This window comes from Podarcis pityusensis (genome assembly GCF_964106645.2).
Source record: "Podarcis pityusensis genome assembly, chromosome: 2".
Classification (NCBI taxonomy): domain Eukaryota; kingdom Metazoa; phylum Chordata; class Lepidosauria; order Squamata; family Lacertidae; genus Podarcis; species Podarcis pityusensis.
In genome coordinates this window covers 108,333,053-108,347,100 of record NC_138029.1, presented here as the reverse complement: position 1 = coordinate 108,347,100, position 14,048 = coordinate 108,333,053, and the positions used below count along the sequence as shown (strand labels likewise).

General features: G+C 47.6%; 1 protein-coding gene across 1 annotated transcript in view; it reads right to left on the bottom strand.

Annotated features, from left to right (window-relative positions):
- The window catches only part of GABBR1 (gamma-aminobutyric acid type B receptor subunit 1), a 186,518-nt gene that overhangs the window by 68,012 nt on the left and 104,458 nt on the right, over positions 1-14,048 (bottom strand). The window contains exons 4-5 of the mRNA XM_080991621.1: positions 3,715-3,918; positions 1,647-1,835 (exon numbers count right to left, since the gene is read on the bottom strand). Coding sequence (XP_080847747.1) covers positions 1,647-1,835; positions 3,715-3,918 — 393 coding nt within the window. The remainder of the gene's footprint in view (positions 1-1,646; positions 1,836-3,714; positions 3,919-14,048) is intronic.

The window sequence follows — 14,048 nt, the reverse complement described above, 5'->3', positions numbered from 1 at the left end:
TGTGATTGATTGCTCTCTTTACTTTGTTATTTTTAAGATGTTTACCGCCATTACTAATGTTTTACTTGATGACATTTGATGCCATCAAATTTTATATTGCCTCTTTTAAACTAACTGCACGACGGGCTCTTATGCAAGCCTCTGTGAATTCCACTTTGTGGGAAGGGCAAGATATAAGGAAGCTCATAATAAGGGATCTCGGCAAAAGCCCTATTATGCCAACCAATATGCCTCTGCCAGGACAGAGATGCCAAGAGAATGACTATAATGGGCCAAAGTGGTGAGCCCTTCTTCATTCTTTGCCTAGCTCTTCCCCTTTGTCCTTACCTCCTTGGGTGACCCTGATGGGAGTACGAGACTGTGAATTCTGTACCCCAGGAATGGGGAGACTGCCACCTTCCAGGTGATGGGAACTGGAGTCCAACAATATACATGGGTGCTCACAAGTTTCCCATCCCTGCTATACACTTTCAGCCTCTGTCAATGGTGCAAATTTACACCAGCCATCTATTGTGTGGCCACCAGTTTGTTAGCACAATCAAGGGGACCATTGGCTTTCCTGAACCCCACCCCCAGTTCTTTCCATACCAAAGCCTTTCTCATAACCTCATTCTTGAAACTCATCTCCTATATATTTTGGAAAGTTGCTTGCTTGTTTGGCATGCATCTGCACATTTCTCAAGACACCATAACCAAATATTCCTTGATGATTCCTGAGATCCAGGAGCAGGTTCTTGTCTATGTTTAGTTACAATTGGTCACTCTTTTTAGTCAAGATGGCAGCCTGACCCTATCAAACCTGCACTGATTTTAATCACCAGTATAAAAACTGCACTGATTTTTAGTTTTCTTGAAATTCCCAAGCAAGCGCCTTATATTCCAGAGTGTCCCCCCCCCATAGAAATACCATTTCATTCCTTACTCTCTCAGCAGAGAAGAGGAACAAGAGCCAGAGTGCATCATGTACCAAAAAAGTATCAAACATAGCTGTTGTGGTGTTAATTCTAAGCCCATTATAACTATATATTTTTAAAATTCCCGGAAACTTCTGCTAGACTCACAGATCCACACACTTTTTTTCTGAGTGAGAACTTTCTGCTCCAAATATAGTTATGGGTGTCCACAGGAATTTTCCCGGGGGGGCTGGTCGTGAAAGGAAAGTACCGTATTTTTCGCTCTATAGGACGCACCAGACCACAAGACGCACCTAGTTTTTGGAGGAGGAAAACAAGAAAAAAAATATTCTGTATCTCAGAAGCCAGAACAGCAAGAGGGATCGCTGCGCAGTGAAAGCAGCAATCTCTCTTGCTGTTCTGGCTTCTGGGATAGCTGAGCAGCCTGCATTTGCTCCATAAGACGCACACACATTTCCCCTTACTTTTTAGGAGGGAAAAAGTGAGTCTAATAGAGCAAAAAATTTGGTAAAATACTGAAAGGGGAGCAGCAGGCCAGCTTCTCACTGAAAAAGAGGGAATAATAGCACCTGTGCTTTTTTCGTTGCACATTTCAGGTTCCACAAATGAGAATCTAGGGGTTATGGTTCAATTATTGGGGGTGTGTGCAATTGTCGTCATCCCCCAACCCAGGACATCTATCCATTTGCCCTGATCCAACCACTCCACCCGCTGTCCTGCTTTGTGACTTACATTCGCAGACAGGCTTGGAGGAACTCCAGCGGCCCACCTTGGTGCAGTTGCTACGGGGGCTGCCCACCAGGTGGAAGCCAGGATTGCAGCGATACTCCACCCAGGTGCCCTCCACAGGCACCCGCTCAATCGCCCGGACATGCACTTGCCCGTTCTCCAGGCTCAGATGCATCTTGGGACAGGTGCGCACTGCAGGGGAAAAGAAAGAAGCAGTCATTTGAGAAGCACGGCCTGATTACTAGAGTATGTAGCTTGGCTTGGTAGCATAAGTATACCTGAAGGAGTGTCTCCACCCTCATTGTTCAACCCAGGCACTGAGGTCCAGTGCTGAAGGGCTTCTGGTAGTTCCCTCACTGCAAGAAGCCAAGTCGCAGGGAACTAGGCAGAGGGCCTTCTCGGTAGTGGCACCCACCCTGTGGAACGCCCTCCCACCAGATGTCAAAGAGAACAACAACTATCTGACTTTTAGAAGATATCTGAAGGCAGCCCTGCATAGGGAAGTTTTTAATGACTGATGTTTTAATGTATTTTAAATCTTTTGTTGGAAGCCGCCCAGAGTGGCTGGGGAAACCCAGCCAGATGGGTGGGGTATAAATAAATTATTATTATTATTATTATTATTATTATTATTATTATTATTCACTTAGAGCTATTTACACTTGGACATCACGTGACCCCGTTGAATCAAGGAGAGCTCCCCAGCTGCACACCTGCGCCTTCAGGATGTCAGGTATGGGAGTTCCCATCTCCCTTCTGGTGGCTCACCAATAAGAATTAACGAGCATTTGGTAGATTTATGGTCTTTGTATTACAGCATTCTGTTACCAGCACAAACAGGCAACTCTCTGCAAAGACATTAGTTGCCTACTCTGACTCCTCCTTGCGATTTCTGCAGCAAGGAGTGCGCCAAACAGAAGTCTCTCCCCCCCCCCCCCACGTTTCCTTTGTTCTCTGACATGCTCGGACCTCTGAGTTTGGGGGGAGGGAGGGGATTCCCTCTCACTCTTGACCAATATATTGCCCAGCTGCCCCCTCCCTTCTGGTTTCTTAGCTACTATCTCAAAGCTGGGCAGCTCCTCTCACAGCTGAGCAGCTTGTGTGTCTGCCTATCTCCCTGCTATTCCGCCTGGCCTTTAATTTGAATGCAGCCTGATCTTTTCTTTCCCTTCTCTTCCCTCCCCCTCCCCTTTTATGAAGATTACCCACTCTGAGACCCCACAGCTAATTCTCCCCTGGCCTCCTCGCTGGCCCAAGTAGGACCAATTCAGCCAGCTAGCCCTGGGGATTATCTAATGCTCATTTCCCCTAAAATGATTTCTGAATTTTGAATTTTATTGTTATTCATGTTTTTATACTGTATTTTATGCTGATTTTACAATTAAGTGTTTTAACGTTGTTGTTAGCCGCCCTGAGCCCGGTTTTTGAACTGGGAAGGGCGGGGTATAAATAAATTATTATTATTATTATTATTATTATTATTCTGGAGACACTGGAAGCAAAGGGGGTGGGCGAATATTCCCCTTCCTCTTCTGTTAGGATCTGATCTTCCTGCGATTGCATTCCCCAATCTTCTGATTCAGACCAGCCCCTGACACAGGAGGGGTGGCATCCCATCCAAAGCTGGTAAATCCCCGGCCTCAGGAGCTACCAGACCACTTGCCAAGATTCAGATTCAGCTTAACTGACCCTCATCCAACTCATTGCTAAGTCTGGACAGTGGTTCAGCCCCTCTCCGCAGCCTGGCCTGGCTCTGGGGGTAAGCGGAAAGACGTGCATGGCAATAACTGTTATGTACTGAAGTTCTCACCCTGGGCCAGCAGGGGGATACTGTAGATAGTTATGCAAATAAGGGATCGAAAGTGACGTTCAGTGATTGGATAGTTTTAGAAAATTGTTACAGTTACATTGTACTGGAGCTCTATATAAGCAGGCTGACTGAACCCTTCAGTTCAGTTCTGTTCTGGCCTGTGAATAAACAAGAGCTGTTTGAAGAATCGCTGTGTCGTCTGATATGTTCACCCACAACTCAACAATAACAACTCTTCCCCCTCTGCCACACGGGACTCACAGCAGCGGCTCTCGACTTCACTGTCCGTCCAGGTGCCATTGGACAGGCACTTCCGCACTTTGGGCCCCACGATCTCGCGCTCGGGCCGGCACACGTATTCGATCTCGTAGTCGAAGGGCAGGAAGCGGGCACTCTGGACCTGTTCGCGAGTCAAGCCTCGGTAGCGGATGCCGCCATCCCAAGGAGGGAAGATGAGTTTGCAGCCTGGGAGGGGAGAGGGAGAAGAAGAGGTGGAGGGAAGGAGGGAAGGCAAGGTAGAGGAGGGGGAAAAGAAGAATGGAACAATTCAATTTTTTTTTTATTTTAAGCAGTGATCAACACTGGTTTATAAGCAGCCTGGATCATGAGAGTCTGTGTGGTGTGCTGCTTAGGATCTTGGAGGCCTGAGTTCAAATCTCGATTCAGCCACAAAGCTTTTCAGGTAACCTGGAGCCTATCATTTTTTGATCCTACATAACTCCATTGTTATCCATTCTGAAGGAAATCAGCCCTGAGTGCTCACTGGAAGGACAGATCCTGAAGCTGAGGCTCCAATACTTTGGCCACCTCATGAGAAGAGAAGACTCCCTGGAAAAGACCCTGATGTTGGGGAAAATGGAGAGCACAAGCAGAAGGGGGCAACAGAGGATGAGATCGTTGGATAGTGTTCTCGAAGCTACCAGCATGAGTTTGACCAAACTGCGGGAGGCAGTGGAAGACAGGAGTGCCTGGTGTGCTCTGGTCCATGGGGTCACGAAGAGTCGGACACGACTAAACGACTAAACAACAGCAACAACAACAAACTCCACAAGGCTGTTGTGAGAATAGAAAGCACATGTTTTCATCCATATATGCCACCCTATGGAATCTTATGGAATGAAAATAATAACTTCCTTCTTTGGAGGTTTTAAAGCAGAGGTTGGATGGGCGTCTGTCATAGATGCTTTAGCTGAGATTCCTGCATTGCAGGGGGCTGGACTAGACAGCAGTTCTCAACCTGTGGGTCCCCAGATGTTGTTGGACTACAACTCCCATCATCCCTGAGCTCTGGCCTTCCTAGCTAGGGGTGATGGGAGTTGTAGTTCAACAACATCTGGGGACCCACAGGTTGAGAAAGGCTGCACTAGGATGACACTCAGGGTCCCTTCCAACTCTATAATTCTACGATTCTATGACACAATTAAAAAAATGGGTCCCCCTCTAAATCTGTCCTGGGGGGGTCCCCCAAACCCTCCAGAGCAGATCTGTGGATGCCACAGGCCACACGTGAAAGGAGGAGAGATTAGGGGAGTCCAGCTGCCCAAGCGGAAGTTGTTCCACTGTGTGTTTGCTGGGCTGAACGCTGCCCAGCCTGCTAGAAATAAAAGAAGCATTTAAAATACAATTAAAAACTATGCCGCCTCTAGCACAGCACATTGCAACTGCTACAACAAGCAGAAACATTGTTAAGTGATCATCCAAGACCCTAAGCAATTTTCAAGTGGCCCACTGGAATAAATGTTCGGGAGCCAATTCAGGTACACTACGAAAATCTTTACACGGCGAAGGAAATCTTCGGCGAAGGAATTCTGCCATATGTGATGTGAGTTATTTTACATAGATACCCTCTAATGCAGGGGTCAGCAAACTTTTTCAGCAGGGGGGCGGTCCACTGTCCCTCAGACCTTGTGGGGGGTTGGAGTATATTTTGAAGGGGAAAAAAATGAATGAATTCCTATGCCCCACAAATAACCTAGAGATGCATTTTAAATAAAAGAACACAGTCTACTCATGTAAAAACACCAGGCAGGCCCCACAAATAACCCAGAGGTGCATTTTAAATAAAAGCACACATTCTACTCATGTAAAAACATGCTGATTCCTGGACCGTCCGTGGGCCGGATTTAGAAGGCGATTGGGCCGGATCCAGCCCCCGGGCCTTAGTTTGCCTCCCCATGCTCTAAAGGTTAAGCAAACTGCATCAGCACAGAGGGAATACAGAGAGCCATTTCCCAAGTTGATAACTACTCCTCAGTGAGCAGGCAGCCCCTTGGGGTGCTGATCAGCCATACTGCCGGCCCACCTGGAGAGGGTTTTTATCGCACTTCCGCAACCAATTAGGGAATCCAGGGAAGCAGAGGAGCCGGTACAGCTCTCCTCAGCTCAGCGCTTGGGCAGGCAGATGGTGGCTCCCCGTATGGATTGATGCCCACAAGTTGCTACTTCATAAACGGCCATCTGCATACGCCCCTAAATATAACTAATTATTCTATATGCTCCATGCAGAAGAAGGGAGAGGCAACAGGGAGTGCATTAGCACTGTGTATCTAGGGAAAGGGAGAAAGCGGGTAGGTCACGAGACCAGAGGATTAGTGCAGGGTAGCGGAGAGGATGGAATATTCAGACCAGGGAGACCTGGATTCGAATCACCTACTTAGGGATGTCCCAACCTGGCTCGCACTAGAGGAATGTTTGAAAGAGCTGGGTATGTTTAGCTCGGATGAGAGATTAAGGGGAGGCACTTTACAATGAAAGCGACATTATGGGACTTCGAACAGTCGTGGCTTCCTGGACAGTTTGTAAAAGCTGCTAAGAGTTGCTAGGAGACCCTCACAGAGATGTTTAATGGTTAGTTCTACTTTCCGGGGAACTCTGGGAATTGTAGCTCTTTGAGGGGAATTGGGGAGGGACAACTCTCAGCACCCTTGACACACTGCAGCTCCCAGGAGGCTGTGGGGAAAGCCATGACTGTTTAATTAGCAGCGGGTGGCGCTGTGGTCCAAACCACAGAGCCTAGGGCTTGCCGATCAGAAGGTTGGCGGTTCAAATCCCCGTGACGGGGTGAGCTCCCGTTGCTTGGTCCCTGCTCCTGCCAACCTAGCAGTTTGAAAGCACGTCAAAGTGCAAGCAGATAAACAGGTACCACTCTGGCGGGAAGGTAAACAGCGTTTCTGTGCGCTGCTCTGGTTTCGCCAGAAGCAGCTTAGTCATGCTGGCCACATGACCCGGAAGCTGTACGCTGGCTCCCTCGACCTATAGCGCGAGGTGAGCGCCGCAACCCCAGAGTCAGCCACGACTGGACCTAATGGTCAGGGGTCCCTTTACCTTTACCTTACCTTCAAATATCTGAAGGGCTGTCATTACAGAAGAAGATGGAGCAGAGCTGTTCTCTGTTGCCCCAGAGGGCAGGACTAAAAACTAAATTGCATTTCAACTAAATGCAAAGAGAAACTTCCCAATGTGGCCGTAGCCAAGGGGGGGCAGGGAGGGGCAGCTGTCCCCCCACCAATAAAAATCAATAAAAAATACATAGCAAATGAGGTTCTGCCCCGGCCACCCCCCTAATAGAAATCCTGGCTACGCCCATGGTTGGGCCTGTTTGACCATGGGACAGGCTGACTTGGGAGGAAGTGGGCCCTCCTCTGTGGCAGGTATTTCAGCAGAAGGACGGTGGCCATCTCTTGCGTGTGCTGTAATTGCATCATCTGGCAATGCTGATCTTGCGTTGAGTGAAGGGGTCAGACTGGATGACCTCCATGGTCCCCCCAGGTCTCTCAGTCTGTAACCTGGGTGACCTCGATGGCACAATCGCTCTCGTTCAGCAAGAAGCAGCCATTTGCCTGCTCACATGCCGCAGGTAACTAAATCAAGGCTCCCTGCAAGACTGTAGCCCCTACTCAAAGCGAGTGACCTCATCTGACAGTGAGTAATTCTGATGCAAAGATGCAGCGCGATTACCTGCCCATAAAGGAAATTGCCTGTTCGTTCTTTGCATTAGTCACCACTCTTGGCCTTACCTCTTCCAAGTTGAGGCACCCACTCAAAAGAGAGAGCTGTTTCCATCTCAGCTGGCCATTAGGAAAACGCGTAAGGAAAGAACAGGTATGTGGTTTTTCTTATTTCCTCCTCCCTCCCAATTCGATTTTCCTCTTATGTCGTGCCTTTGTAGATTGCAAGCACGGTGGGCAGGAACTGCGTTGTTTTTATTGACTTGTAAGCCACCCCAGGAACCTCTTTTTAGGCTCCAAAATAAGCAACTCTTGGGAACCTTTTTTTAAAAAAGAAAAATCGAAGAACGGGATAAAAAAATCTTTACACAATGTAAGAGGATACCTGCTGGGTCAGAACAGAACGTTACCTTAGCAGCATAGCATCTTGCTTCCAATAGAGACCAGTCAGATGCTTCTGGGCATGTCTGGCTCCCCAGCAAATTGGTAGTCAGTGAGCACTGACTATGTCTGAACATGGAAGTTCTGCATTCCATGATGCCTCATGGAGAAAAACTAGGCTTGCTCTTCCTTTAGGTTAAAAGCAATCCTTTTTTCAAAAGGAGGAGGAAATGGTGCCTCCGATGTTGATTCAGGAATAAAAAGCGTGCTCTGGCTTTCCTTACACCGCACGCGGTTGAAGCGAGAATAAAAGGGGAGAATCTGACATGGTCTGCTTTGAGTTCCCTAACACCGACTCTGCACAGTGCTTGTCCAGGAGGGTTTGAAGACGCATAACTCTGCCAGAAAGAGAAAGAGGCCAGAGGCCGACAAGGAACTGCGGGGGTGGAGAGGGAAGAGCAGGCAACCAGGAAGGCTCATCACGAAAGGCTTTGTCTTTTGTTTTTTAAAATGGTATTGTTATGAGATAGGAATAGAACACAGCTGTAATTAATCACCAGACTCAAAGGTGATGCTCTTAATTTAATAAAGCTAATTTAAGGTTCTGCCGAATGACCCCTTTATTCAGCATTCATCCTGACCTGCATGCAGAGAGCTTATGGGTTGGTTAGGCTATATTTGGCATTTACTGAGCATCTCTTCTGATTAGTTTACAGGGTGTTTATATGCCATATAATCACAGAATTGTAGATATATAAATGCAACGTAATTAGAAATATTATATTAGAAGTTTATATAAATTTATATATGGCAAAGGGAAGTCTATAGCAATTAAAGGTAAAGGGGTAAAGGGACCCCTGACCATTAGGTCCAGTCGTGGCCGACTCTTATTGGCCGAGGGAGCCGGCGTACAGCTTCCAGGTCATGTGGCCAGCATGCCTAAGCCGCTTCTGGCGAACCAGAGCAGCACACGGAAACGCCGTTTACCTTCCTGCTGGAGCAGTACCTATTTATCTACTTGCACTTTGACGTGCTTTCAAACTGCTAGGTTGGGAGGAGCTGGGACTGAGCAACGGGAGCTCACCCCGTCACGGGGATTCGAACCGCCGACCTTCCGATCGGCAAGTCCTAGGCTCTGTGGTTTAACCCACAGCACCACCTGCGCCACCTGCACCACCTGCGTCCCTTCCTATAGCAATTAGGTATATTTTAATCTAGTCAACTATGTTTCAAAACGAATATGGATTTTGAATTTGATGTTTGTAATTCTTTTTCGGTTTTGGAATAAAGTTTAAAAATAAAAATAAAATCATAGAATTGTAGAGTTGGAAGGGGTCCCGAGGATCATCTAGCCCAACCCCCTGCAATTCAGGAATATGAAGCTGTTCCGCACAGGGATCGAACCTGCAACCTCAGCGTTACCAGCACCATGCTCTAACCAACCGTCAATCATTCATCCACCCCACATTTCTCACTTCATTTCCCCATCACTTTCCAAACCGCATAATATCTGGTCCCCCGCCCCCAATATTTAATTGTTTTCACATATTCATACAAGAAGCAACAATCAATATTCAAGAACCCCACCCACACAGATGCACCAAATTGTGTGTGTGTGTTTTAAAGTGGATTTGTTGTGCTAGGCAGGCAGATCACTTGAATCCGCTTTGATTATGCAAACCTAAAGTTCCAATAGCTGCTAAAATCCTGCCTGGAAGATATAATCTGTCTGCAGATACCCTTATTAAGATAGTGAGGCGATAAATTAAAATAGAAGAAGCCGATCTATGGAGATGGCTTCCGAGGGATTTTAGGCTGATACGACTGGTGAATCATCCAGCCAGGCGTGGGGACCCCCTGGAGATACCTGCTCTCATGATGTCTTCAAAAAATGGTGTGTGAATACAAATTCCTCTTTAAGCCTTCTCATTGGGAAGAACTGGCCATTTCTTCTCCCTTGGCAGGAGCCAATCACATGTATAAGAAAGGCTAATTATAACCCCCCTCCTAGGTAGGTTCTGGTTAGGAAGAAATGAGAACATAGAATGGAACCGTAGAACTGCAGAGCTGGATGGGACATAGCTCAGCTGGTTAGAGCACCGTGGTGACAATGCCAAGCTTGCAGGTTCAATCCCCGGTATGGGAGAGGTGCATATTCCTGCATTGCAAGGGGTTGGAGTAGATGATCCTCTGGGTCCCTTCCATGGTATTCTAAGGGAGGCTGTTTCTTTAAGATTCTGGAGGAGGCCCTGGGCCTATTTTCTTATGCCAATGGGACCTGTGTTACTGGACAAGGTGTAGTAACTCAAGTCCCAGATTCCTAAAAGCAGCTTCTGTTGAGCTTATCTATATCTACTTGAGGGAGAGAATGGGAATTGTTTTCTGCAAATGGCTGAAGCACGGTCGCTGAGGTCTTGGCAGGCAGATTAACAATGGCTCAGCGGCAATCACTGTGCCCAGTTCTGGGCACCACAGTTTAAGGAGGATCTTGACAAGCTGGAATGTGTGCAGAGGAGGGCGACCAAGATGATCAAGGCTCTGGAAACCAAGCCTTATGGTTGGGGGGGGCTGAGTATGTTTGCCTCGGAGAAGACTGAGAGGTGATATTATGGCCATCTTCAAATAGCTGAAGGGCTGTCAAACAGACGATGGAGCAAGCTTGTTTTTGGCTGCTCCAGTGGGGTAGGACCCAATCCAATGGATTCAAGTTACAGGAAAGGATATTCTGACTGAATATTAGGAAGGACTTTTTGACAGCAAGCGTCGTTCTGACAGTGGAACCGACTCCCTTGGAAGGTGATGGACTCTCTTTCCTTGGAGGTTTTCAAACAGAGGTTGGACGGCTATCTGCCAGGGTTTCTTTGGTTTTGATTCCTGCCTTCCAGGGGGTTGGACTAGATGACCCTCAGGGTCCCTTCCAACTCAACAATGCTGTGATTCTATGTGGAATGATTGGAACGATGCAAGTTAATGAACAGAGTGGGGCAAAGAATGTTCCAGGTATTCAGCGTGACAGAATGCGTGAACCGCGGAGAGATGATGTGTCGGTTCGTGCGTGCATGAATCTCCTGATTCTTGTTCTTTGGGTTTGCCTGTACCAAGCTTACAGGGAGGTTGGTTTATACCGAGTCTTTATTCGGCATTTATTCCAATTTGTTTATAGGGCGCTTAAGCGACAATAAGCATACGTCCTGATTTGCTTGCGGGGTGTTTAAACCGTCTTTCCGTTAATCATTCATTCATCCCACGCTTTTTAATGCACTTCCCCTGTCACTGCCCAAACCACAAAGAGTCTGTCGCAGTTTTAAAAAGAAGAAGGGAGAAAGGAGTGGATTTGTTGCTCTGGGGCAGCAGAGCCCTCGAATCCACTTCAAATGCACAAAGCGGCGAGCGCACGCTCGTATCCCTCCTGCAGAAAACGGCGACAGTCTAGAGGTGTCCCATGTCATCCCCTTTCACTTGACAGATTGCATTTCTATGCAGCGTTCCATTCAACGAATCCCAAAGCGGCTTACAAACAAGCAGCAACAACAACAGCAACATGACAGAACATCATTCTACTGGCACAACTCATATAATTGTAATATACCGCTCCGCCTCGAAGCCAAGGGAAAAGACCAACGCAAAAGCCTTTGACTGGCCTAATGCCACTATGGCTTATATATATATATTATTTAAGAAAAACAGGAAGGAGGCCTTTCTTGGAAGGTTGCTAAGGAAAGATGCGCCACCGGTTTGGTTTTGTGCCTTGGCTGAGCAGAGCCAAAAGGGAAGAAACAGGTGTGCTCAGAGCAGGCGAAAACCTGAGTTGCGCATGCAAATCGAGCAATTACCGTAACCATGTAGTTGAGAAAAACACCCATTGGGGGAACTGACTTTCTTCCTTGGGCACATTATGGGAAGGATAAGGAATGATTGGGGGGAAACAATGAGTTACTGATTACCATCAATACCTCACAGGGAGATTTATTCCTATGCTCACAATGTAGCTGCATTTATGTATGGATTTCTTTCTTCTTCAAGAGGCTCCAACTTTTCAACTGGCTCTGATAGCTGTGCCTTTAACAGTAGCATCATTTTAGGAGACAAAGATGTTGCTCTTCTGTACCTGTGAGTTTTCCCAGAAAGGCTGGCTGGCTGCAGCTAGTGGTAATGGTGTTTCTGAGATACCACTTCAGGTTTCAGCTCTTGCTCCAAGTAGGAACTGTGCTCTGTCGGACCTTCAAATGGTAAAGGTAAAGGGACCCTGACCATTAGGTCCAGTCGTGACCAACTCTGGGGTTGCGGCGCTCATCTCGCTTTATTGGCCGAGGGAGCCGGCGTACAGCTTCCGGGTCATGTGGCCAGCATGACTAAGCCGCTTCTGGCGAACCAGAGCAGCGCACGGAAACGCCGTTTACCTTCCCGCCGGAGCGGTATCTATTTATCTACTTGCACTTTGATGTGCTTTCGAACTGCTAGGTTGGCAGGAGCAGGGACTGAGCAACGGGAGCTCACCCCGCTGCGGGGATTCGAACCGCCGACCTTCTGATCGGCAAGTCCTAGGCTCTGTGGTTTAACCCACAGCACCACCTGCATCCCTTGTCGGACCTTAGAAAGGGGCATAAAATGGTCATGAGAAGCAATGGGAATAGGGCTCTCCCAAGGCCATTCAAACGAGACAGGGGGAAAAAGCAGGTGCCAACAAAGGTGACTGGGTCAACTGGAAGGAACACAATTCCCAGTGTTCCCTGGGAGGAGCGATTGACTGTTGCAGCACTCTGAGAACTATAGCTTGGAGGGGGAACAGGGGTCTCTTACCAACTCTCAGCACCCTTAACAAACTGCAGTTCCCAGGATCCATACCACTTTAAACAGCCATGACTGTTTAAAGGGGTATGATGCTGCCTTGAAAATAAAGTGACAGTGGGGAATCTCTCTAGAGATCAGGGGTCGGCAACCTAAGGTCCATGGGCCCCCAAACTGAGCCGCCCCCTCAGCGAATCCCCTCGTGCTGTGCTAAACTGGCGCAGTGCGGTGACTTGCTTCCATGGCACCGGAAATAGTGTCTGTGCATGCGCAGATGCCGGAAATGGTGTCTGCGCCAACGTCGGAAATCGCACCTGCGCAGATGCCAGAAATCGTGTGTGCATGATCCAGCCCATGGAGGGATCTCTGCTGAAGTGAACCGGCCCAGGTGAGGTAAGCCTTGCTGACCCCTGCTCTAGATCTGCCAGGATCTGTGGGCAACTGCCCTGTGGTGTGAGCAACCTTAACAGCAGGTAGCAAATTCTCAGTGAAGCATTTTTGGGCCCTGGAATGACTCTGCCCTATGAATCCCCAAAATGTTTGGACCCAGGACCTAGCAGTTTTCAGGCAGTATATAAAGAATATTTGTTATTGTTATTAGGCAGCATTCAGATTAGCAGGCCTATTAAAAGGAATGGACAAAGGGTTTGCTCTGAGAAAACAGAGCTGAATTTATTATTGTCCTTATCCTGCCTTTCTTCTAAGAATTTGACCAATCTGCTTTTAAAGCCATCCAAGGTGGTAGCCACCATTGGTTCCTGTGGCAGTGAGTTCCATAGTTTAACGATGCGCCGCGTAAACTTTTCTTTTTTAACTGAGCAGCTTTGGTCCTATTGGAAGCCATGGAGTTGGCGTAACCTAGAAATTTAGCAGAGTAAAATACACCGTCTCCCAAAGTTGCAACATTAGGAACTTAAGAACTGCTGCGCTGGATCAGATGACAGGCCCATCTAGTCTTAGCACTTAGTACCCAGCAGTGGGCAGCCAAAAGCCCCTGGGAAGTTCAAAAATAGGGTATGATGGAGATGGCTGTCCCCTGCTGTTTGTCCCCAGCATCTGATAATTATGTTAGCCTGTAATGAAGGCAAACCGCTCAGCAGTCTCCTCAACAAAGAAAATTGCCGTGTAATTAACAGGCATTCAAGTGGGTTTCGTTTCCAGACAAAGAAGCAGCAAACCACCAACCACATTTTCGTATTCATTAAAGGCATTTATCCCCACATACCAAAAAGGTTGGGGGGGGGGAATGCAAAAGAGGAAGCACAGATTTCGGCTATTGTTGCTTGCTCCATTGAGTTCTGAAAAGCTTTTGACTCCATCTGGCCTCCTGAACCAAACCTTAAATTGCTACCATGTGGAGTCTGAGGCGAACATATGACCTTATCAAATCCAATCTCTCAGTATGATTAAAGAACAAACAAACTGGTGCTTTGGATTGAGGGAGAAGAATAAATCAGGGGTGTAACGCCAGCTTAGTCC